Source organism: Notothenia rossii, assembly GCF_949606895.1.
Source record: "Notothenia rossii genome assembly, chromosome: 6".
In the NCBI taxonomy this organism is placed as follows: Eukaryota; Metazoa; Chordata; class Actinopteri; order Perciformes; family Nototheniidae; genus Notothenia; species Notothenia rossii.
The window spans coordinates 39,593,112-39,620,486 of NC_136909.1; the positions used below are offsets into that span (position 1 = coordinate 39,593,112).

Sequence of the window (27,375 nt, forward strand, 5' to 3'; positions counted from 1 at the left end):
GCAGGTCAGCCACATTTTGTACAACACTAATGTTGCTATGAACTATGGGTAAAACCTTCAGGAAAATCTGAAGATATTTGGACTCTTAGAAAGGCGCATAATCAATAACTTCATGATTTGAAAGTGGGACATTGAGCCCTTACATACTTAATGCACATCAAAGTCTGTGAGATTGGAGAATGGGCCTGTCATTTGTTGGGAATATGTAGGCAGCCTGAGCGATAGAACTCAGGGTAAAAAGCCTCAAAGAACACGTATATTAATGCTTAACCTTTGAAATGTAACAGCAGGTAAAGCGGTAAAGTATGATTGGTCGAAAGCTTGTCACCTGATCTCCCAGTAAGCACTGACACCACCATACAGAGAAACTCATCACCTCTTTTTATTATAATAAATTATTTTATATAGGTTTCCTCTTTGAACTTTTTGGAAATGTAAACCTATTCTTTGTGGTAATAATTGTATTTCATTATTAAATATTGCTGTGTTGGGTGACATTGTTTTTGAAAAAAGTTGATGATAGTAAACTGTGATCTCTGACCTGTTGGAGCAGAAATCAACATTGCTCCTCTCTGGACATTTTGTTTCTCTACCATAGCAACGGCCCTGGAGCAGATCCATAACTGTAGAGCCCAAACCTGTGCTGCCGGTTTGCTCGGATGAATCCACCCTGCCGCTCCATGTAATCATTTAATGAACTTCAATAACGGAATGGTTTTGTTGAATTGAAAACCTTGTAATTAAATTGCACAAAATACTCAGGATCATGTTTGTGGCAAAGAAATTTGAATCAGAGTTTTACCTGCCAATGAATTTAATTAGCATTTACTGGAATCAGAATCTGTTTTAAAGGCAACACATAAAACACATTTGACCTTGCGTTTTACTCTCAATGTAATGTACAGCAATAGAAATACAGCTTAAAACAATGTAAGCAAAGGTAAAACATGAACTATATACATATATATATATATGTATATATGCACAAACAATAGGTACATTTTGATGTAAGGAATGCAAGTCAAATATGATTTCAAATAATGTTTTTAAAATATAAAACGTATTTTTTATTGTTTTTTAGAAAAATAACTATGCAGCATTATTGGCACTATTTTTCAATGTATTTCTATTTATGTATATTTGTATTTTATTTCATATCACAATCCATTACAGTTATTATATTGTTATATATCTATATTATGGAAACACATATGTTTAAAATGAAAACATAACATATTTCAAATGACCATAACTTATTCTTAGTCTAATACGATATTTTTCAAATAAAAATAGTTTTATAGTAAACTACAATTGAACCTTTTATTTACAAAGCAACAAGATAAAAAACCTCTATGTTTCCTATTTGTTTAACAATTATTGTTTAAAAAACGTTTTAGTAACTATTTAAATTAAACATTATTTTATTTTTTTTAATGAATTTGATTCAAAATCAATTCATGTATTATTATTATTTTATTTATTTATCGTTTTTTATGAATAAAAAATGAATCGTGAGACGTGCCCCGCCCCCTTGTGTTTTGACGTCTGCACTGCGTCACGTCGTCTCCTCATCACGCACGGGCCTGCCTCGCTTCCTTCCATGCTCCGCGCCCCTCGAGCTGTCATAATTTCACCGGGAGAGGCGAAGGGCATCCGGGATACGGGCCGAGAGGGGAGCCGCTGAAACTCATTTTGGAGGTCAGTAACCGGGATTTAAGACTTTAAGGAGGCCTGTGTGTCTGTGTGGAACCCTCTTTGTACACAGAGATGGACCCCGGGTCACAGTAAAATCCGTCCTGCAGAATACCAAACCTGTTAGCATGTTAGCCGCATGCTAACTAACACACACTTCCCTTACCGGGACTGTTAGCTCATATTTCAAATTATTCGCTGAAACTGTCTCTAACGGTTAAAGTACGAAATTCACACAATCATGATAAATCTCCCGGAACTTCAACTACATAGGCACCTATTAGCTGCTAGTGCAAATGGCAATTAATAGAGAAAGTACAAGCTAACCGGCTAATTATATAATGTTAGCTCTAAAGCTAATAATGTAGTCGGTTCCACATACTGTATAACGTGCAGCTGTCTTTATCCTTCATTCTGTGTCTTTCACATTCGGAGGAAAGCATAATTTTACAATGTTTTTTTATAGCAGTATTTTTTAAGGAAGTCATGACTCGTGAAAGGACAAAGTGTCAAACAGCTGCTGTAGCCAATAGTAATACCTTTGGAGTCCTATTTCAACCAATGAAGAGGCCGGGAAGGCGGGTGGTGGCCGCCTACAGGCCGTGGGTGAGTGAAGAGGAATGGAGGCAGGGAGTGAAGACCCAACAAGGTCAAAACACAGCAGCTGAGGGAACACATGAAGACACAGCACAGGTTCCTTTGCTCTATCAGACTGCAAATATCTCAAATGCAGAATTCCATAACGGAATATGTGCTTCGGCAAAATATCCTAATCGGTCATAAAACAATGTCTCCCAACGTAGCTAAGAACATGTACAGACGGTTTAACTACCTTTTTAGGGGTTTAAGAAAAAAATGATATTGTATTGCAGTTTTGTGATACCCGTTCTGACTCCTACAAAGGAACTTAATCAATACTTTAAATTAATTTGCAAAGTTATGCATCATCCAAAGTAGACCTATGATTTTGGATGTTACAGGGAGTATGATAAATGCAACTGAATATCCCACTACTATGAACTTAGATTTAATGTATACGTTTGACATACCACTGCCTCTGACTGATTTGCACATGTCAATGGTTGTGGGATGTAGATCAGGACCGTTAAGCTGGTAGTACACTTAAAACAGAACAACATTTGGCAGGTTCCCAACGTGCAGGGAAATTAATATGTTATCATCGGCAAGCCGTAGTAATGGAAAAAATATCTATATTTAAAAAATAAAAAGCAAAAGTAGTAATTCCCAAAAGTTAATAGTAAACAAAAGCAGGATTTGCCGGGTAAGCATGAAAACATGCAGGTCTTAGATCAAATCAAGAACATCAGATGCCTGAATTTACAACATTTTTACAGCTTGTCACTTTGTCTCTTCTAATGCACGTCAGACACAGGATTTTCACTTCTGTCCAATAACAATCCCGTAACAGAGAAATGAAAGAACTCCTGAAACTGGAATGTCTCCAATCCCATTCCTATGCTATTCTCCAGGCTACCCTGCAAGAACAGTTCTATTTCACAGTTTCTTGCAGACACCTGAACACTTTGTGACGAAATGTTCCTTGACTTTAACATTTTCACTAATGCGGTGCTGGGGGGGCATTTCAGGGTCACAGGGTTCAGCCTTCAGAACACAATTAAAATGGCCATTAGAATTATCTCATGAGGCAAATATCAAAAACAAAAGCATTGTTTAATGGCCAAAGTGTTTTTACTGGCCTGCGTTGCCACTTCATGAAATACACTTTGTGTTTTGAAATTAAAATGTCGTTACGACAATGTCAAAAAAGTCACCCATTGGCATGTCATCAGTATCAGCCAATGAATGTTACTGTTGATATGACAGGCCCATATGCGCACGCCATTTACTTTCACATTTGAGTCAGATTTACATTTTTTCCCCTTCAAGTTCAGAATGTGTGAGTGGAAAGTTCACGTCAGTAATGTTAGTGTCCATGTTGTGGTGTTTGAAATGTAAATATTCAAACCCACTATTTCTCTAACAAAGTGTCCCCTCTCTCTCTCTCTCTCTCAGTGGACAAACAGACTTGTGGACACTTCCTTCCTCCCTGTTTTTCCTGGGACTAACTCCGGTGGAGTGACTTTTTAATCCCGTCGTTGTTCTGAGGTTGAGGACGTCCGGCCCGTCGGCCTGACCACCACCATCGTGTGTGTGATACTTTAAGGACTGCAAATGCATCGTTTAAGGACTTGTGCGGCGCGGTTGCGTCCGCTAACCACCTCACAGGCGGCGCAGACTGTCGGCCCGCAGCGGCCAATCACAGGCCCCTCCAGAGGTGGCACAAGGACGTTTCTGCCAATCAGGTGCTACACGGCACCTGTGGCCTCGGAGCCGTTCCTGAACGGGACGAGCTCCAACTATGTGGAGGAGATGTACTTCGCCTGGATGGAGGACCCCAAGAGTGTCCACAAGGTAAGGAGCAGTCTGGTGGGGTACTTCAAACTGAGATATATAGAGTGGTGCAGGAATGAGTCCTAGAACAGAAATAAGTCGGTGTATGACCACTTCTGCTTCCTTCGTCTCATGGTTTGACAGAATGGAGCTTGTGCTGTCGGTAGGAACAACCACACATTTTGCCTGTTTCTTAAAGGACAACCAAGCTAATAATAGCTTCTTGAAGGTCAATCACATGACTGGGCTGTTCTGCTGTACAAAGAGGCCGCTCTTAAAACTCAAAGGAGTTTCATTTAAAGGTCCCTTGTCATGGCCATTTCCACTGATCATAATTCCATTGTTGAGGTCTACTAGAATAGATTTATATTGTTTAATTCTCCAAACTCACATTGGTTTCTGATACAGCATCTCTGTAAACTACGTGTATACTATTCACTGAATTTCACTCTGCCTTTAACGGCTCGTTGTAGCTCCAATAGCTCCAGCCCCCACCCTCCCGATGAGCACAGTGTGCTCTGATTGGTTGGGACATTGTGAATCGCGCTGAGCTCCGTGGAGGTGTGGTTTCCTTGTTTACCGACAGCGAAACACATCCAAACTCACCCTGAGCACACACAAAGTCACAGCTAAAGTAAAAACAATAAGTGTGGCTTGATATTGAGTAAGAGAAAGGTTGATAAACGCTGTGAGAATGGGTCTGCAGAGAGTTTTTCGCCGCGATCCCAACTGTCTGTTATCAGCCTGCAGCCAGGGAGGAGAAATCAGCAGAGCTGCCTGCACTGAGTGTGTGTGTGAGAGGAAGTCCGTGGATTGGTCAATTTGGACCAATCAGCGGGGGCTTAACGTAACTGCTCCGCGGACGTAACGTAACGGCTCCACGGATTGGTCCATTTGGTTCCGGGTACCGCATGATCGTATCGCGTCATAGCTCTGGGCGCGGCTACTGGCCATTCCTACGTCACGATACCCAGGAAGTAAACAATGGACATTGACGTATCTCCAACGAGGCGTTTTGGGGAGGTATTTTCTGTGTTAGAGTTTTACTCGCTACAGGGTGTACTTTGAGGGTTTTGACTCTGCACACTGTTTACATGCATAAAAACCTTCATAACACACAAGGGGACGGGTAATAACCGGAAAAGCATGACATGTGACCTTTTTAAATATGTTTTTTTCTGCCTCACAAATCCTCACTTCCAACCTGGTGAATATTAGGGTATTAAGGCATGGGTATATTAGGGTATTAAGGCATGTATTCATTATGACTTCCTTTATGATTGATGGCTTGAGTTTGTCCTCACAAATCTTGAAGAAACCAAAGTGCCCTTAGACACGGCATCTATTGCACGTCTGTCCATCCTGGGAGAGGGATCCCTCCTCTGTTGCTCTCCCTGAGGTTTCTCCCATTTTTCCCTTTAAACTGGGTTTTCTCTGGAAGTTTTTCCTTGTACGATGTGAGGGTCTAAGGACAGAGGGTGTCGTATTGTCATACTGATATTCTGTACAAACTGTGAAGTCCACTGAGACAAATGTAACATCTGTGATATTGGGCTATATAAATAAACATTGATTGATTGATTGATTAGAGAACATGAGTGCCCAAAACGTTAAGCAGCCAGCCAGATTGGAGAATAACAAACATATCCGTTTCCCATCAGGAAAAAGTGGTGCAAACACTAGTACAGTTTTAATTATATTTAGGGCCGAAAAACGGTTATACGATACCTTTACAGAGGAGTAGACCTAGTGCAAAACATACAAGTAATGTGTATTAAAGGAGAGCTCAGATAAAAGTGAAGAGATTAGTATATTAAATGATCACTGTGTGTGTGTGTGTGTGTGTGTGTGTGTGTGTGTGTGTGTGTGTGTGTGTGTGTGTGTGTGTGTGTGTGTGTGTGTGTGTGTGTGTGTGTGTGTGTGTGTGTGTGTGTGTGTGTGTGTGTGTGTGTGTGTGTGTGTGTGTGTGTGTGTGTGTGTGTGTGTGTGTGTGTGTGTGTGTGTGTGTGTGTGTGTGTGTGTGTGTGTGTGTGTGTAAAGGAAAAGTACTTGTTGTGCATAATGACGGCGGCCGACCGTGCAAATGTGTGTGTCAGTTGTTATGTAAAGATCAGTCACTGTGACCTTGCTGTTATCAGTTTAGCAGAACTGACCTACAGTGGGACTGAATTCTTCTAGGTGCAGGAGCTTGAAAAAGAAATCCATCTTTATTAATCCTCGTAGGGAATTTAAGGTGTCACAGCATATAAGATGTAAATATATACATCTTTATATATACATGTCAATACTGGCTCCCCTCGTCCATACTCAGCGAACCTAAAAGCCCTGCACTTAAACAAGAGAGAAATTATTAGTATTTAGTATAGTAATGTTTCCTATAGGATTTTGTAAAACTACTCTGACCCCCCCCATACCTAGTAATAATTCTGAAAACGTGATGGTCTGTTTTTATCCAGGACCACAGGCACCGTAGTGGCCAGTAGACTTAGGGCGTCCCTTTGTGTTTGGAGACAAAGTAAACTCACTATCGATACATCCAGGCGACGCAGATTATTCCCTTTTTAGAGTGCTACATTGTCAACAACAAATCTGTGTTAAAATCTGCCGGAGGAGAACTAGTTATGTTAGCCGCTAGCAGTCGGCAGCCATTGAACATACATTCCGTAAATTAGCATTGTAGCGCATTCAAGCATTCTTCAGTAAACATTCGTATTAGGCATCATGTGTTGATCAGGATTCTGCCCAAAAAACTTTAAACTTGATTAAATAATGTTTATCTTAGCTGGGAAACCTGACCTGTTTAACCTGTATGTAAATAAGGACTGTATCTTGAAGTTAATCTATTATTTTTTTTTAGTTATTCCATCATGGTATCGAGTTTTGGTATTGAGAATAGTGGATTTTCACTGGTTTTGGTATATTGAGAAAATTCTGCTCTCTTAACAATCGCGGTGCTCTTAGAAGAGGGGGTAAGGTCCAAGTTGGTGGGTCGCACATGATGCAGCATTATTGACATTTGTTTAATTTATATTTTCTTATTGACATTATTCCTGTATATGAGTATACCATTTTTTTTCTACATGTTTTTCCTTTTGTGTAACTATAACATACCACACTGTGACACCGACGTTCATACGGAACTGTGAATGTTGAGTTTGTTACACCCCTAGTAATATTTCTGAATGTGTAGTGAAGAGAAGGCTTGTATTTGCTGAAGTGGTGGAAGCATGAGGGTTAAATGTGCAGTATGTTTCAGGGTGGGAAGCAGATGTTTATGTGCAGGGCGGAGAGTCTGTGACTCATGAGTCTAGAATGAGTTGATGAACCGCAGAGAAACAGGCGGCATGTTCTTTTTGCCTGCGCACAGATTCTTCCTGGAACTGTGATACTGTTTGTGGCTATAAGAATAGGAAAATAAGTTTATACAAGCTAGTCTAAAGGCAAAATGTTTATCAGCTGCTAAGATAGAACATAATTATATTTTTGGATACCATGAGTCATACATTCGTCTCCTGAAAGTCCTTTGTTGACTCATCATAGCAGAATTTGTTGTTTAGTGGGGGAAGTCAAAAGGTTTTGGCCTCAGTATCTCACCAACACTCCTTACTTGATTTGTCATTTAATGCTACTTTATACTATTACTTTACTATATCTAAGAGCGAACGAGGTACTGGTAGGTTCTTATTTCCTCAACATGTTTCCACAGACGTTGGTATGAAAGTAATGACATCTTGATCCAAGCCAAAGTATACTGTAGGAGCCATGAAACATGTATAGTAATGCGTTTTGTTTTAATATAAGATATTTGTTTGATCACTGTTGATTGGTTAGCTTGGGTCACATGGATATGGGCGGCACTCATTATAATCCGGTTCACCTGCGTGAGGTGTGTGTGTGTGTGTGTGTGTGTGTGTGTGTGTGTGTGTGTGTGTGTGTGTGTGTGTGGAAGAGAGAGTGACACAGGGCCGTTGTACTTTTTGTTGACCGCAAGATTAATGATTGCTTTGATCATTATTATTACAATGTCTATGTTTGATCACCGCGTATTTTTCATTAAACTACATTACAATTCAACAGAGGTTTGATCTCAGCAAATACAATTTTAGCGTGTCATACAATATCAAACAGGCCCGGCCTCAGCCTCTCAGCGACTTTGATGGTATCCTGCTGTCGCAATACATACTATTATTATAATTATCTTTTTTGTAACAACTAATTAACTTGAATAATATTTGACCCTTTGTTAATCCGGATGTGAAATTCAGTTTTCCTCTGTTATTGTGTACACACAAACACAACATTCCAAATACACACATGCATAGGACCTATCAGTGAAAACAGCAAGCAAATATGTTTTGAAGCAGAATATTTTGTTGGATAAAAACAATTTTGGATATCAATTCTTTGTATAAAAAGAAAAACAACTTTACAGAGATTATTGTAAATGTTTGGATCCAACGGTACAGGAACAATCTTATCACCGTTGAAATCTAACTATACAAATAAATTGTATCCGAAAATGTGCAGAGTTAAACGGAACAAATTCAGCTACACAAGGAGGACAAAAGAAGCTGTGTGAATAGGGCTGCACGATATATCGTGTCGTGACGATAATCGCGATATGCGCATGCGCGATATTCACATCGCGTGGATGTGCGATTTAAAAAAAAAAGTATTAAGTAGGCAAATTAGCTCAAACATGTCATGTTACAATTATTTTGCTGCTTGCTACAAAAGGAAAACTTGCGCGGCTCTCATGTCAGGGGTACTTGAGTGAGTGACATGCAGGCTCTGCATGCACAGCAAACCACCAATCACAATCAAATCTCCAAAGCAAACGGACTCGGTGATTAAAGGTAAAAACACTGAATAAAGTAGTTTAATGTGTTTCTCCTGGGAAGTTGGGTGCTGCTAACCGAGCTAGCTCAGCTTGCTGCTCTGATAACTTAAGATCCAGAAGTCCGTGACTAAAATCCTTCATCCGGTTAAATATAGTTTAAAAAATACCAATTGTATAGCATTTAAAGTTCAAGAAAGGATGGTTTGCGGGAAAAAAAATGGTCTTTTCTTCAATTCCTGTAATGCTTTCATATCGCAATATATATCGCAGGGGGAAAAAAAATCGCAATGTCAGTTTTTTTTCCAATATCGTGCTGCCCTAGTGTCAATGTTGATTCAAGGCAATATTGCCCAGTTATTTAATTTTTTTAACAATATTTTTATTGCAGTTTTCAAATATGGACGTTACACATACATACAATAACGAACATTACACATACATAAAATAAAAATAACGAACATTACACATACAGACATGGTCAGTCTAGGTGGCAGATACAGTATAAAATCAAATGAATAGGCATGTAAATAAACACAGGTCAGTATACAGATGATACAGAACAAAAATCTGAAAGAATATAACGTGGGCGACTACACTTTAGAATCGTATTCCCGTTGCCCCCTTCCCCGCCCCGGTCTTTGGTGTTATTAATCATTACAAACATTATTTTTCAGAAACTCCATGAAGCTCCCCCAGATATTTTCGAAACTGCCAGCTTTCCTTTAGTAATGTGTTAGTTTTTAAAAAGCGACACATGCTGACAGATCCTTAATATATTTATTCATAATAGGTTTGTTCGCATTTTTCCATTCTATAGCTATTGCCCTCTTAGCTTGTAAAAGACTATAAGTGCACGCTCACTCTTCTTAGAAACAAAGTCTTTTGAATAAATACCCAGGATGCACAACTTTGGCTGACAAGGGATTTTCAGTTTTGTTATCTGGTTAATCATGTTAAGAACCTCCTTCCAAACACTATTGACCACATTACATTCCCACAAACAGTGAAAGAGTGATCCTTTAGCATTGTTACATTTAAAGCAGGTGTCTGGGGTATTGGGATTAAAGTGATGTAGTTTTGATGGCGTTATATATGTTCTTAAAATCCAATTGTATCAACTTAAGCCGTGTGTTGATTGTTTGTTTTTGAGCCTTCAGGCACTTCAGACCATTATTTTTCAGAGATTTCCTCTTGTAAATCAAGCCTCCAGCTTTTAAGTTTATCTTCTGAAGATTCAGGTGACTTGTCTACAAAGATTTTTATAGAGCAGCGATAGCTGGCCTCTACCAACCACGTGTTTTAACTGTAATGTCTTCCAACATTGAGAGAGGTGGCTGAGTAAGTGAGCGGTTTTGAGATACAGAGATAAAATGTCTTATTTTTAAAAACTTAAAGAAGTGCTTAGAAGGAATATCATACTTTTCTTGTATTTCAGTAAATTATATTAATTTTCCATCATTGTAGAAATCGGTAATCCTGCTTAATCCCTTGTTCGCCCAAGTCTTAAAACCAGCATCTTCTCTACCAGGTATAAATTGACTATTGCCCCATATGGGGGTGAAACCTGACAGTGAGGGGGGGGGGGGGGTGTCCCCTATATATCTTTGGACCTCATGCCAGATGTGTATGGTATTTCTTAGAAAGGTTTTTTGTGTGTTTTTCCCTAGCTTTTTTGGCTCAGAAGAATAAAGATAGCTACTAAGCGATAACCCTTGAGCTGAGCATGCTTCAATCTTGACACACGCTGGAGCTTCCTCTGGGGAGAAGTAGCACATGGCTGCTCTCAGTTGTGCTGCCCAATAGTACCAGCGTAGGTTGGGCAGTTTTAGACCCCCTCTGTCATAAGGCAAGTAAAGTAGGGTAAAACGGAGCCTAGAGCGTCTATTATTCCAGATAAAGTTGGTAAATATTTTCTTACATTTTTGAAAAAATGACTCGGGTGGGGGTAAGGGGATTGATTGAAACAAATAGAGCAATTTGGGTAATGTGTTCATTTTTAAGATGTTAACACAACCGATTAAGGAGATTGGCATTAAAGTCCATCTGTTAAGCGATTTTACCACAGAGTCTACAACAGGGTTATAGTTGGCTGGAACCAGGTCATTAATTTCAGGTGTGATTTTTATTCCTAAATAGGTGAATCCTTCCCTATGAGCTGAAAAGGGAGTTTGTATTCTAGGTTGCTGCCTCTCTTGTTCATTTAGATAAAGTATTGAGGATTTATGCATATTTATTTTGTAGCCTGAGAATTCCCCAAAGGTCGTAATTAGTTCTAACAGAGATGGTACAGAATACTCAAGATTTGATAAAAAAAGAACAACATCGTCCGCATAAAGTGATATTCAATGATCCAAGTCACCTACTGAGATCCCAGATATAGATGGAGAGTCTCTAATAGCCATGGCAAATGGCTCCATTGCTAACACAAACAGCAATGGGGAGAGGGGGCAGCCCTGACATGTAGATCTCTGCAATGAGAAGGATGTAGAAGTAATATTATTTGTCACCACTTCAGCTGTTGGGTTCTTGTATATCGCCCTGATCCATATGAGAAAGCCTTCGCCTATTCCAAACCTCTCCCACACTTCAAACAAATACTTCCACTCAATTCGGTCGAAGGCCTTCTCTGCGCCTAAGGACAGCAGTGCCATAATAGGTGACCATCTTTTTTCATAAAGAATATTTAGTACCCTTCTAACATTAGGAAAAGCTTGCCTTCCCTGAATAAAACCATTTTGATCATCTTTAATCATGGCAGGCAGTAGTTAGTTTAGGAGTCTCGACAACGTCTTACATCACATTTTGCTATCTGTATTAAGCAGAGAGATTGGTCTGTATGATGCAGTCGGTGGGGTCCTTTACTGGTTTTAGCATCAGAGTGATTAGTGCCCCTCTAAGAGATGGTGGGAAGTCCTCCTTTTCGTATGACTCCAACAGCATATCCAAAAGTGGTTGTAGTAGCTTATCTTTAAATTGTTTATAGATTTCTATAGGAAGACCATCTGGATCAGCCGCCTTTCCCCCCGTCATGCTGGTTATGGCTTCTGAAAGCTCGTCAGTTCCTATGATATGGTCTAGTTTTCCTTTTGAATCAGTTGAAATAGTGGGGAAAACTAATTAACTTAGAAAATGTTCCTGTTGGCCTGAATCTTCATGTTTGGATGTATCAAATTTTTCATAAAACATTTTAAAAGCACTATTTATTTCTGCAGGGTCATTTGTTAATTTACCATTTGTTTTAATGCTGTTGATAGCCCTTTTCAGATTGCAATTTTTTAATACGCCAAGCCAATATTTTGCCCGCCTTTTCTCCCTGATCGTAGTAGCTTTGTTTTAATCTTAGTAAGCTAGCAGCTGTCTGGTTACTCGATAATTCACTATATTGAGTCCTTAGGACCAAAAGTTTTGCTTGCAGTTCTGGGGAATCTTGGGTAACAATCCTATCCTCCAAATCTTTAATACAACCCTCCAGTGAATTTAATTTGGATATAAAGGCTTTGTTCTGCGATCTAGAATAGCTAATAATCATGCCCCTAATGCATGGGTCGGCAACAGGCGGCCCGCGGGCCATTGTTGGCCCGCCAGCAATAATATTTGTACCGTAATTTTGAGAATAAAAAATAAAAAATTATTTTGAGTTTTCTTTTTTTTTTTTTTACAACATCGGACCGACATTCTCACATATAGGCTATAATGTCCGAATAGAGAATCTACCTACACCTGAAGAATGCTTATTGTACTTTATCCATGTTGAGAGTGAATGACACAGCACAGGCACAATCAGGCTGCGGGGTGCACTGACGCTGATAGTGGATCAATAGGTGGACAGCGCGTGGTGCTGAAATAGCCAACATTCGGTGTGTGCTTTGAAAAAAATAACACCAGCTCACTAAATCATTCAAACGTAATGTTTACTTACATGTGAACAGTAACAAAGTTCAGGCAAAACATTGACAACAACATTGGAGAAGCCGCTTGATCATGGAGGGTGAGGAGTGGTGGTGCATATGCTCCTGAAACGACAGAGCAAACACGCTACATTAGGGATAATAATTACAATGAGCCATTCATTCATTCATTCATTCAAACTGCTGATATGGACGTCACTTTAATCCGCAGGCAGTTCTCGAGGTTTTTATGCGTCAATCGATTTCTCTCGTGCGTCTTTATCGCATTAATTGAAGAAAAGGACGACTCGCATGTATCGGTGGAAGGAAAAATTGTGTTTGTGTATTTTTGCGTTTGTGTGTATTGTGTGTGTTTCCCGGGGAAAACACTCACGAGAAACACCGGCTGTTGTTATGCCTGCTGTGACGTCAAGTTACTCCGTTCTCCGCTTGTAATTATGCCGTTACAATCTTCAAAGTTGTATTTATCATCTGAATTTGCCGAAACAAGTTTTATATTCTGAAAGCCAATACTTTGTTCATTTGAAATCAGATGAAAACAAACTGTAATGGACCCTGCCGTGTTATCTATGATTACTATACACCTTACATTCATAATGTCAGCGGAGGGAGGGGGGGTGGCGCTGCGGAAGAGCAGAGCAGAGCGTGAGTGAGAGCTGTCATCTTGCCTTTACAACAGGGGTGGGGAACCTTTTTCCTCTCAAGGGCCATTTCCATTTTTACAACATCCTTCGAGGGACGTACAAATTATTGAACTCAACGTCTGCTTAAAAAACTCAAATCACAGCCCATTCATTTCGCGTTTCTTTTATGCTGTGCAAAGGAAAAGCAACCTCTTAATCCAGATATTTGACCATGACCCGCGCATTCATGCACCGTGGCATGACCACCAAAACAGAAAGATATGGACACAAGCTGTGTGCAAATGTATTTAGTTTCATATCCATGTGGACATGATTTAAGTGGGGTGGGGGGGGGGGCGGATCTAACCTCATCTATGGGGGTTTGGGGGCATGCACCACCATGAAGATTTTTTTTAAATGTTGAAGTTAAAAGCATCAATCTGGTGCACTTTGAGAGCAACATGAAGAGATCTATGGATACATCTCTCAACACCCATATGAAACAGAACTGTAAGCAGATTTGTTTCTTTATGGATATTTTACAAATCAATTCCCTTTTAAACTGTATTCTTGTTTATTAATAACAACTTTTTTTTACTTTCATATTAGTATTGTATAACTGTTTACTTTATTCTCTTATTTTTCTATAACTATAATGATCATATAAAGATGTGCCTTTACCTCACTGGTTGGAGAAAAAGCTTCTGATATTCGTTAGCATAGCTAGCTAACCAGATGCTAATAACAACAACGTTATTGACTGTATGATCAGTATGACAGATCGCCACTGGGCTTTCAACTAAAGACACAGCCACGCAAAAACTGCGGCATGTGTACAGCTCCTTATGTGTATTGCAATTTGTGAAGTCCCGGCCCGGAGCCGCGTTCTGGTGCTCTCCGTTCGAACTACACTCCAGTCAGACGAGACATATACCACGTGATGACACGTTAGGCTCGTGTTGTGTTCAAGGACCCTGACCTTGGCCAGGAAAAACAAGCTTGTTTAATTATTTTGCGGTCTAGATTTCTTGAATTTCTTTCTTTTTTGCGTGTGTTTATAAATTACCCCGAGGGCCGTACCAAATGTTCCCCACCCCTGCTTTACAAGATTCAAACATGTATTTATCGTGTGATTTTGGAAATACAAGTTTCATATTCTGAAAGCCAAGACTTTGTTGATTTAAATCAAACAAAACACCCGAACCCCGAAAAACTATTTTTTTACGCAAATCCACGTTTATTTTTAAATTAGCCGTTGCGACTTCTGACTGATTTCGATAGAGCGGGTCACATAATGCAAATGTGTGGTTGTGGGGAACCAGGTCAATTAAAGTACTTATTTAACTATTAAATACATTGAGTTTGAGTAAAATACTTGGTTACTGATTAATTTAGGTTATAATATATTAAATTGCAAAGCAAAACATGCTTTAATATTTTTTTTTGTGTGTCCTTGAAAAGTTGAAATAAAGAAAAGGAAAAAAGGATTTGAGTTGTCCATGCGTCCTCTGTTGCCCCTCAAGCCTCTCAGATGTGGACACACACTCAAATAAATGCCAAAAACCCAGAGAACTTGACAATACTTGACAATAAAAGTATGTTAAATAACACTGCTACCTAGTTAATAACTCTACTTTACTCAGTGGAGGCTTGTCCATTGAGGAAAGGGAGGACCATCCTGCCTAAAATGTCAGAGAAAAATAAACTTCGAAGAGAACAATAAATACACCTCAATTGAAAAGATAAGTCTGTTAAAATACAGATAATTTTAACACGGGACTGAAATGGGGCTAGAGAGGACGAGCCTCCCTTTGGGCGGGTCTAGCCAGAGGCTCTGGATTGGGCGCCTATATCATCAGTGAACCAATCAGCGGATCTGACTGCGCATCATAGTGTTGATGGGGAGGGTTATCAGCGATATCAGAGTTTTTTCTGAACCGGAGAACAGGGGCGCTGCGCCCTCTTACCAAAAACAAATTCCTTGAATTAGGCTTTGATTATGTTCTGGCCCGCCATCTTGTGGCTCACGGCCAAACTTACTTGCCTACCCCTGCTAATGTATGCCTTAAACCAGTGACCACCAACTGGCGGCCCGCCAGACATTCTCATCCGGCCAGCACGACGGGGGTGACTGTGGCGTTGGCGGAGTGGTTAGTGCGTTCGCCCCCCACCCATTTTTTACAAAGTCTCGTGAGTAAGGTGCAGTACCGCAGTCCAACAGAGAGGCAGCAGCTGCGGGACAGTAGACTGGGTACTGCGAAACCTTCCCTGCCTTGAAGAAGAATTGATCCTTTGTTGTGAAGAGTCTGGTTAATGCGCTCCGCAGTCCGCATAGATAGCCCCGCTGCGACAGAGTCCAACAGAGAGGCAGGAGCTGCGGGACAGTAGCCGAGAAGCAGGGTTGGGTTGGAACCTATGGTTGTAACGGAATGCAGGTAACGGCGTTACGTAATCAGAATACAAAAATCAAGTAGGCTAACAGTATTCAGCTAGCGTTACATTTGAAAAATGAGTAATCTGATTACAGTTAGTTACGTAAACCTGAAGTTAATACATTTTGGAATACTTATTGGAATTATTGGTGGAAGAGTTTCCTCACAAAATGTAATATTCATTACCGGCAGAACTGTGTGCACACTGCACAGTGCTGCAGCATGTCTGAGCGAGAGAGAGATGCAGCGTGTCTGTGAGGCCCCGCCCCCGCACGCAGATGAGAGAGAGATCTCTTTTTAAATATATTGAAAGTTAGAAACGGAGATGGTTAGATAAAATGTGCAAGATAACATTTATGTAGCATTTCTTTATTGTCGAAATGATGACATTTCATAACGGGATCAAATCAAAGTGAATGGCCTGCTGCTGCTGAATGCATGGGGCAAGTGACTGGAAAAAGTTTTAAAAGTTATTACATCGTTTCAGATAATAAATAATAATGATAATTCATTATATTTAGGGGCGGCTTTCAAAGCATTCAAGGACACCTTACAATTCATAACATATTCTAAGGAAAGGTTTTAAGACCGTACAAAGAATGCAGTCCGGGTGATGTTTTTTATGTGGGGTGCAGATGAGAGAGCTGTCCAGAATGACACCAAGATGTTGTGTTTGAGTTCTTGATAGGCCATTAAAACAGTAAAATAAGTGTCTCCTGTTCACCAAGACATACCCATCTGTTATGGAAAAAGAAAGTATTCCAAAAGTATTCTAAACGTAATCTGAATATGTTACATTTTTAAGACACGTAACTGTATTCTGATTACTTTCAGATTATGTATTCAGTATTCAGTAACTGATGATTACATTTACAAAGTAACCCTCCCAACCCTGCCTAGAAGTGATCCTTCGTTAGCGTGAAGAGTCTGCTAAGCTTTATGCGGTCCACAGTACCTGAGCGTGCTCCACTAGCATCCCCGCCCCCCCAACTTCAAAATTCTGGGCTATATAAAAATCGCTGGCCCGCGATAGTGTCTATTGGATACATTTTGGCCTTTGGACAAATGTAGTTGGTGATCCCTGCCTTACACGCTTCCCAGCGTACAGTTGGAGAGGTTTCGTTAGTATTCATGCTAAAATAGAGGTCAATATGTATTCATACAAATTCAACAAATGTTCTATCCTGTAGCCATCTGGATTAAAAACGCCACCAAGGCGGATTCATAGTAAGATCAGAGTTATTAAACAATAATGAAATTGGTGAATGGTCCGAGAGGACCCTATTGTCATACCAACATTTTGTAATCGTTGACATAAGACCCATAGAAACCAGGAAATAGTTTGGTGAGTGGCGGAAAAACCACAATATTCTCTGGAAGCTGGTTTAAATGACCTCCAAACGTCACACAAATTATCCTGGATCAAAAATCCTGGATCAGTTGTTTTAAGGGTTTTCCTTGTTTGGGTGTGAGACAAGTCTGTCCCCCTTGATCTGTCTATACTGGGCTCTAGTGCACAATTGAAGTCTCCCCCTATGATATAATGGCCTGGGAGGGAGGATAAAGTTAGAAAAATGTTTTTGAAGAATAAGGGAACATCCTCATTAGCGCCGTATATATTGACAATATTCAAGGTTTCTGTAAGAAGGGTGCCGTGAATAATGGAATATATGCCTCTTGGGTCAGAGATAGTCCTAATTATGTTAAAAGGAATGGATTTGTGTATAAGAGTTAACACCCCTCTAGCATGGGAAGAATAGGAGGCTGCGATGACCTGACCATTCCATCTTTTCTGGATCTTATCAATATCACATTGTGGCAAATGTGATTCCTGTAAAAGCAGTATTTTGGAATTCAACCTCTTAGCTCTATTGTACATTCCATGAAGTTATCTTAAATTCTGTATTGGAAGTCATATTCTGTTATCTAAACAAAATACAACAGTATTTAGATGAAACAGAAAATAACAAAATTCCATAAACACCTGACTGAAATAAAACTGCCTATCAGACTGCTTAACACGACCCCATTTGCTGACTGCAATATGAACAGAAAATAAACACATGACATAAAACAAATAAAACACCCCATGTGAAATTACCCAAACGAACCTCACCCTTCGCTTTGCTCAAACGATGAGCATCCCTTTCCCTCCTAAAGACTCTAATCATGGAGCTATCTGGTCCACAAAACTGAGGAACAGAATAAATGTCCACAAAAAAGTCCCTAAAGTGTCGCTCCGTCCTAATTTCCATACAAATTATAGAAATGTTAACAAAGGGAATGAACAAAAAACTTCTATAAAATATTTCCACTTTAACTTGTCAATGTTTTCATTCACTAGGCAGCAAGTTTAAAGCTCTTAAAATAAAATGTATTCATAAGTAAACACCAAGTTTAGCTGCCATTTTTAGGATCTAAAATGTGGATTATTAATTTGTTTTATATCTAATGAAAATTATATAAAATGTGAATTTGGGAGTGTGAAGGCATAACTTAGATTTAACCGTTCAAGGACAGCACTTATTCTTAACAGTATCAATAACAGAAAACACACTTCAACAGCGTAATGTAATACCTGTAAATAGATATACCAGTGTATAGCCTCCACATCCAAAATAGATATTATTACTGCTAAATACTGCAAAGCCAAAACTTTACTTTGACAGTGTATATAGTAGATTTTGTCCTTTTACAGTAACAAGTAATATACTGCAGGCCATTCTTTATGGTAATCTCACCAGGTGCTTTCACAGAACTTTTCAATCTCTGAGCCTCTCCTGGATCTTTTCCAGGAACGTGTGTACATCCGTTGGAGAAGTGAAGAGGTGAGAGTTGCCGTCATGTGTCACTCGGAAAGAGGATGGATATTGTATTCCATACCGCAGACCCATGTCTCTGCACCTCGTTTTAACTCCATCGTAGGCTCTGCGCTTTTTATCCATCTCCTTGGCGACGTCATGGAAAAACATGATATGATGGTTGTCAAAGTGGATTTTACCCTTTTCATATGCAGCCGACATCACTTTGTTTTTTTGTCCTTGTAGTTTAAGAACTTAATCAGAAGTGCTCAAGGCGGTGCGTTTGACTTCGGTTTGTCAGATGGAACTCTGTGCGCCCTTTCAATAGCGAGCAGTGCTGCAAACGAACCGGCACCCAGAATTTCAGGGATCCATTTTTCCAGAAAGGTGCATGCATCCTTCCCTTCAGCGTTTTCGGGCAAGCCTATCAGTCGCACATTAGATCTGCGGCTACAATTTTCCAGATCTTCCATTTTCGCCTACAAACTTTCCACCTGTTGTCTCAGATGTTTCATTGTTTTATTCAGCGCTGAGTAGGGATGGGTATCGTTAAGGTTTTAACGGTACTACTACTTTTATCGATACCGCTTATCGGTCCGGTCTTTTAACGGTACTTTTATCGGTTCTTTTGGAGAAAAAAATAAGGTAAACTAACTAAACAAATTGTGAACTAAACTAACATTGCTTTTTATTTAAATGAAATACATAATATCTCACATCAAAAGAAACAACAATGTTTTAACAAATCGTATTAAATAATCTGATGACAGAACTGTAAACAGAATAGCTGAAACTTTAACAAAATAAATAACTCTGTTACCTCTAATCATTAACCCATGTTTGTATCCTTGAGTTAGCTCCGTGTGTTGCTGCTAGCATACATAACACCTGACGTGGAAACGTTACTCGTGGATGGGGCTACAGAGCTACTAGAAAGACAGTCGTACCCGGTGCATTCTTCCGTCTGAATGTGGTGCACTTTTGCTAAATGTTTAGACAAATTGTCTTACCGCCCTTACATGCTAAACTCTTATAGCACTTTTGGTAACGAGGATTGTCCACATCGAGACGGGTAAAGTTTAACCACACCTCAGAGCGCGTTTTCTCCGCCATCTCCTCCGTGTGTGTGTGTTGCTGCATGTAGCAGCTGCGTGTGTGTAAACTGGTGGGGGAGAGAGATCGCTCACCTGGATTGGAAAGATCGAAAATACTAAAAAGACTCATTTTGCACGCTTTTTGCATATTAGAAACGGAGTTGGCGACACTAAAACTGCAATATAATGTTTGTGTAGTAATAATACATATGACATATATTTTTTACATGTCCCCAGTATCGATAAAAAGACTGTTAACGTCGGAGCTTAACGGTACCACGGTCTTTAATAATTCAGCCCCGGGGCCGTTTAATACCGGGGCTCGGTACCCATCCCTTGCGCTGAGGCATCGTCTTCCACCGCTCCAAGCCGCTCCTCAGCCTCCGTCAATCGGCCAGAGTATTGTTTTAGTTCGCCTTCGATAGATTGTAATGAGTGTATCACCGTATTACATTTTGATGCAAAGTCTTCCTTCAAGGCTTTCTTTAAATTGTTGATTGCACTCAGAATTTCACCTGAGGATTTATCCTGCGACAGCTCTTCTCCCTCCTCGTGTTCCATGTCGGGAGTAAGGCCAGGTTGAGACAGCGGTGGCCAATCTTTTTCGGATAAAGTTTCCAAAACGTTGTCCTTTTTAGTTGTTTTCTTGCGTGGAGGCATTAGTAACACAGTTATGATTGTGTAAATTGCGTTTTCCTTTTACCTCCCGCGTTCCAAATAGTTAATTTACAATATTAGGGCAGAGCAACGACTGAACTACGTCTGATCAACACCGCGCCATAACCGGAAGTCAATATTACCCAGTTATACAGGAATTACTGGATACAAATTCAGAGGACACATTGTAGAGTAGGTTGTATCCCTAAAGTGAATGAGAAGTGTGTAAGGTGGTTGAGGCGAGTTAACTGATGATGTTAAAGGTGAGTTGATTTGCCTCACTAGTTCCTGGGTTCAGTGGAGAACCCAAAAATAGCCTAGTTGCTCAGAAAAACTCCTAAAGAATCCAGCTTGGCTTGCGGTCGAATTGTCAGTTTAGCTAAGGAAGGTTGCTAACGGAGGGAAATGACACGGAAGTATCTAAGTTGCAGCCATGATAAGAGCTGTTCAGATTCTCTAGATCAGTGGGTGTTTTGTTTGTCCCCCCTTGGCTTATTGGAAATATTATCAACTCTTAAAACCTGTTGAACCCCATCCCCCCGCCACCGGGGGGAAAAACGCATCATCTGCAGGAAACAGCGTCTGAGGGCTTCTTAATATTTAATAAACTATGAATGTTTCATATCCATGTAACGGGAAGAAACTCAGCTAAATGATCCTTTTTTTTTCTTTCGCTGAGCTTCTGAATTAGCCACGATCAAAAAAAAAGCTAACGGCGTTTGCACAGAAAACACGGTATAACACCCTTATTACTTATCGTAACTGCAAATCCAACCCACTGATTAGCATTGTGAGAGTACACAGAATCGATAGGTATCTATATCATCACTCCATGATAAGAACTCGCAACTTTATAAACAAAAACAGACATCACAACCCGTGGATCGAGGTAGCAAAAACGGCAATAGGTCTTACCTCTGTTGTTGTCTGATCAAAAGTTGTCTTCAATGGCATTAAAACAATAAAAACGCTGCTGAAGGTCAATCCATAGGTTAATCCAATGTGTCTGTGTCACTTTGAAACGATTTCTGATAATCCATCAGCAATAAACCTACTTTTCCGTTTTCAGAGGGTGAGACAGCTTTCACTTTAGGCAAAACTGCATGCCCCCACTTTTTTTTGGTAACGTTGGTGTGTATGTGGAAATCCCCCTTCGATTCTATTGGCTCTAACGGTTAAAAAGAGATGTCAATCACCAAAATCGACCAATGGGTTCCAGAGAAACGGCAAAAAAAACCATTTCCACCCAAATCACCCCAGAGGTGGAGTTCTTTTTTTTTATATGTTGTACTTTGGATTTCTAAAGCTTTTAGTCTACTAACCCATCATCCAAGGGTAGCTTTCACTATAAGTAAAAAATAATTTTTGGACGGACACTATAATTTACAGTTTTTTTACTATGTTCAATCTGAATTTTCTTTCAAATAAAAAAACATCTATATTGATTCTGACTTGTCTACATCCAACGCACAGGTTTATCATTACTTTGAGAAAAAAGATTATTAATTTTCCGCTTTTTAAAAGTGTAGTTATGGTCATTTGTTCTGGAATTGTCATTTTCGAGCCTGAGACCTGAAAACAGGTTAAATCAGACTTTAGTTCCACCTGGAGTAAATTCACAAGCTACCCTGCAGTATACAAGGTCATTTAAACTAGCTGCACCTTTACCAGCTCTGAGAAAACTTTAATGATCAATCATTATAATCAAATATCATATATATTATATATTATTCTGCATAATGAGTACTTTTTGCTAATTTAAGTATATTTTGATGCTAATAATTGTTTTACTTGAGTAACATTTGCTATGCAGGATCTTTACTAATAACAGACTATTCCTACACCCTGGTACTTCTAGTTATACTTAAGTACAATATCTGAGTACTTCTCCCACCTCTGCTCTCTGTAACGTTACTAATTGGGGCAACAGAGCTACGAGTTATGGCAGTCGAGAACTGTGCCTTTCTCTGTCTGAATAAGATGCCTTTTGGCCAGATTGCTCGTATTTCCACGCTTACGCGAAAACACTTCTGGCTAAGCGGCTTGTAAAGTGTAACTGTTCTTTTGAACACTCCATTCTCTCTGCCACTGGCAGATCTCTGTTAAAGCACGGCGCTGCAGTTTTCTTTTGCTCTAGAAGATAGGAAAGGAGCTTCAATGCTTCCTTTGTAACCTTCTTTAGCTTAGGCAACACCGGACCTTCCTTTATGAAAGGAAAGGAGAACATTGGGGTTTCTTAAACCTTTTAAAACAAGTTAGATTGGTGATATACACAATGTTGGGGAGGGTGACAACAAAAAGGTTCACTAAACTTTTTTATTTCAACTCCTACCTTGGCAATGAAGAGTATATTTTTTACTTTTCCCCCCGCATAAAACAATACCATAAGTATAGGAGTATAGGTGTGCTTACAGTAGCCCTGTCTGCAGTTTTCCACAGCACACAAGTGTGATATATTGTGTTGACGACCTTCCTCTAGCTCTCAGGTCTGGCTTAGATAGCCGCTCCCTTTTAATCATGGAAGGGATATTTGTTTATTTGTGTTGTTATTTTCCCCTGTCTTGCTACAACATAAACTGTTCTTCTTTCATCATTTTATCAAAACATATATTTTCTTCTTTCTTCTGCAGTCATGGGATGTTTTCTTCAGGAATGCTAACGCCGGCGCCCCCCCCGGTGCAGCCTACCAGTCTCCTCTGGGTCTGTCTGCAGCTCCTCAGCTCTCCTCTCTGGTTGGAGCGCAGCCCAACGTGGAGAAGCTGGTGGAGGATCACCTGGCGGTTCAGTCCCTCATCAGGGCCTACCAGGTACGCTAACAAACACACTTGTTATGTTAATTTGATAGTGTGTTTAGGCCGTTGTAGGTCAAAATAATAATAGTTAAAGAGCTGTGGGATAAAGTGGTTAAATTCAGAGAAATATCTCAGAAATTCTCTGAGATTTACATAACAGGACAAATCTAACCTTTTCCCAATCAGTATGTGGTTTTCTTCTGAATTCAAGGCAATGTCGATTCTAATTGTGGATGGATGCTTATGATGATATGGTTATCCTGGGCTCAAACCCCCAACATATTGTCATTGCTAAATTTGTCTGTGGTTACATGAGGTTAAGTTGAAGTGAAGCAATGATGTTCCTCATAAATGTACAAACTACTTTTGTTCTGAGAATCACCAACCAAGTTCTGCATCGTCTATTCTGATTTCTAAATGGATTTGTTGACATTTATTCAATGATTTGTTGTTTTTATTTGTATTATTATTTTAACTATCATTTTTTCCCCTGATCAAAAGGGGTTTGAATACTCCGGGCCTTTATTAAAAGAGGCCTATTGAAGGACCATACCGGTGTCTTTTATTGTTAAAGCCCTTTAATCATAATACATCAAGAAAGCCGGTTCCAACTCAGAAGCCATATGAAACCATTGATGTAGTACTTTCATTTCAAGTTCGAGCTTTTAATTCAATCAAATGTTTTCAAAATATATTTATTTTCTAGCGATATTTGTTGGACATTGAATCTGTTGTTTAAAAAAAATATTTTTTTATTTCTGATTGTTTGTTGTGATATTTAACTTTTGACCCCCCAGAACGTCATGGAGCTCAGGGGAGCAAACTGAACGCTGAAACTGTGCCTACATGCTCTGTTTGTTCTTTTTCAACATTTCCAGTGATCTTTAAATGTAATGATTATTAATAGGTGTTGAATAATCATTAATTTACATTGAACATTATGTTTACATCATACCTACATAGAATTTTAGTGTGAGCAAGTTATTGATTAAACTCTCTGGATATGTTTGATGTTGTATCTTAAGTATAAACTGAAAACAAAAAGGGTTTTCTAAGATACATTTATTTTACATTTTTACTTAAAAATTAAGAAAACATATTTTCAAAATGAATATGCTTTGCAATTGAGGCATACATGTCTGTATATGATAAATGCAGAGCTTCCATCTTCATTTTAGTTGATATTGGCTGGTACAAAAAAAAAGTTTTTTAGAAACCTTGATAACCAAGTCCGCTAGTCAGTGGAGGTCTTCTCAGCTCCTAAACTGTCCACTTAAAAACTCACTAGAACAGATTTAGTATTAACACATCTTGATAAAGAAAGCAGATCTGAACAGGAGCTGAGCAAATTAGACTGACCTGGGGCCTGTACTACGAAGCAGGATTTTCGCTTAGCCGGCTAACTTCAGGGAAAACTCTGGGTTTCCGGTCCTACGACGCTGGTTCTCTTTTTAGCGGGCTAGATCTCCATGGTAACTTATGCTGAACGGCTAGCCTGGGGCCTATACTACGAAGCAGGATTTTCTTTTAGCAAGATAACTTCTGGGATTTCCGGTCCTACGAAGCTGCTTCCCTTTTTAGCGGGCTAGATAACTTATTTTGAACGGCTAGCCTGCGCCAGAGCAGGATAGGTTCCAGGATAAGAGATCAACTGTGCGGAGTTCTTCTTCTTCTTTGCTTTAATGGCGAATTGCTTCCACTTGGAGCATAATGGTGAAACAAAGAAACACCCAGACTCAGTTTATCTGCACCTGTGAAGACCTCCAGGAACCAGGCCTCCCTGTCAGCGGTGTGTGTGTTGTGATAACCAGGTGTATGTATGTGCAGGTGATGGGGCATCACAATGCCCGTTTGGATCCTCTGGAAATCAGCTGTGTGAATTTTGATGATGCTCCGGTGAATACCGGCTTCCAGGACGTTGGTGAGAACGCCGGCACTGAGAGAACAGACAAACTACTTCCTGCTTGTTGTGTTAATGATGCTCTTCCCACCCCTCCCCCCCTTCTATTTCCCTCCTTCCTCTTCTAACCCTTCTGTCTTCAAACTTGTATCAATGTTTATATTCTGGCGCTCCTCCTTCTCTATATCTTTTCTTACTTTTACTCTTCAAATCTTCCACTCATCCTGCTTCTCATCCTCATCTCTTGCGGGATTTGCTTTTTTTGCATCTTGTATCGTCGTCCTCCTCCTTTTTTCTTCACCCTCTCCTTCCTTACGTTCCGTCCTGTCCTCCTCCTCCCACTCCTGCTGTCCTTGGGGGGCTCTGTGCTGTTGTCACTCCCTGTAGATCCGAGGGCACCATGTGGCCCAGTTGGACCCCCTCGGCATCATGGACGCCGATCTGGACTCGTGTGTCCCCAATGACATTATCACCTCCTCTGACAAGCTGGGTGAGAAGCTGAACCCTTAGAACTCAAGCACAACGTCTCTATATCCCCCCCCCCTGTTGTCTCCTGGCCTGCCTCGCTGCCTTGTTTTCTTTGAACTGACGAGCTTAGAGAGACAACTTTCCCTCTAAAACTGAAATGTTATTGTGCATCAGGAGAACTTCTTGAACCTTCTTGTGTACAATGATGTTTCTGAAACTTTATCCTGAACTAGACACTTCTTGAACATTCTTGTGTACGATATATGTTTCAGAGACTCTTGCTGAAACCTAAAACCTTCTTCATCACTTGAGTGTTCCTGGAACGTTCTCGTTCCCAACCAATGTTCCTAAAACCAGTTTCTAAAACTCCCTTGTATACAACAAATGTCTCAAGAACATTTCAAACCAAAAACTGTTCATTGGGATCCCTATTAGCATTGGATAGTCCGTTCATTAAATTGAATAAATTATATTTTTCTGAAACGTTCTTGTTTTTCAACCTTACTGATGTGAAACAGTCCCCTTAGGGCCTAACCTTCCCCAAAACGCCTTTTAAACCTGGGTCACGTTGTTTGGGAAGATCTTAATTGGATTCACTTTGGCAGAAATAGATTTTGTCCTCAAGTGTTGTGGAAGTAATCCTTATACACATGTTAAGGGACATCCACTGGTTTTTTAGAGTCAATAATAAGCCAACATGGACGAAGCATATTTCAGCATCCAAACTCCTTTTGCTGAGGAAGCTCGGGTGGTGTGGTTCTAAGCTCCAGAGCAGATCTTGAGTGGAGACATGCAGCGTTATGAGATGCAGTTTGACATCCTTTGGGCTCTAATGATTTATATGTGGTTGAGCTGTTAGCTTTGTGCAGCACCATTGAGCTGATGGTCTGCTGCTGCTAGTTGAGACATGCTTTTCATTGTTTGGCTTCCGCTTTGACATGACTTAGGTCTCAGCTGTTATAGCTTGCCTGATTCCTGCAGCTTGTTTTGTTGGCAGGTCGCAGTACTGGGTTCATACAATGTACATTTACTGTCATCAGTTATATATTTAATAAAAGCTAACTACTAACTAACAGCAGGGTAAGATCACAATCACAAGCCAATCATAATCTTCTTGCGTCTCAACTCCCTATACTTAACCTATAAATGAACTACATCACGTCCCATGACTTCACGTCACCACCACTAAGTTAAATGCGCCTCATTTTCAGGACGTTGATACTAATATGTAATGTTGTTAGCAACCATTGTTTTTATAACACATAGAATCTTCAGACATTCACAAGTGGCATATTTACTGAAGTATTTTATGTCCACAGAGCTTTTATTAAAACACTTAATAAAATGTCTTTAATACAAGGGAACCTTCCGGGTTTTAGGACTGATTCCTGCACCACTCTATTTTGATCATATTAGGAAAAGAGATCACCAGATTCTTTGTTCTCACACTTGCCTTACAAGGCTTGCCTAGGTCTGATTGTTTAAATTGTTTTGTGAAAACAGAGGACTTGTTCAGGAATAAGCCGAGTCCCTGCTGTGACCTGAATGGCTTTCTGTTTGGGATCCCCCTGGGTGGTTCGGATGGTTGTGGTGTGGCCTCTGTATTGCAGCATGGTGTTGACCGCATCCATTGTTCTCTACCACTTCACTCTAAAACCAAACCTGTGGACTCCTCTTAACGAATAAAAAGGTGGTGGAGACGTTGAGATGCCAGGGCAGGTGCTGTGCTCTGCTCTAGCTGTAGACCAGGGGTCTC

At 40.0% G+C, this 27,375-nt stretch overlaps 1 protein-coding gene across 4 annotated transcripts in view; it reads left to right on the plus strand.

The window, feature by feature from the left end:
* The first annotated feature begins 1,539 nt into the window (after positions 1 to 1,539).
* LOC307045333 (2-oxoglutarate dehydrogenase complex component E1-like) overlaps positions 1,540 to 27,375 on the plus strand; it is a 33,690-nt gene continuing 7,854 nt past the window's right edge. For 3 of the 4 annotated variants that reach the window (XM_079690924.1, XM_079690925.1, XM_079690926.1), the window contains exons 1-4: positions 1,540 to 1,698; positions 3,727 to 4,125; positions 23,090 to 23,266; positions 25,539 to 25,641. In XM_079690924.1, the coding sequence (XP_079547050.1) occupies positions 3,886 to 4,125; positions 23,090 to 23,266; positions 25,539 to 25,641 (520 nt within the window). In that variant the 5' untranslated portion in view covers positions 1,540 to 1,698; positions 3,727 to 3,885. Of the gene's footprint in view, positions 1,699 to 3,726; positions 4,126 to 23,089; positions 23,267 to 25,078; positions 25,173 to 25,538; positions 25,642 to 27,375 lie in introns of all 4 variants that reach the window. The other variant, XM_079690927.1, reaches the window with a different exon arrangement.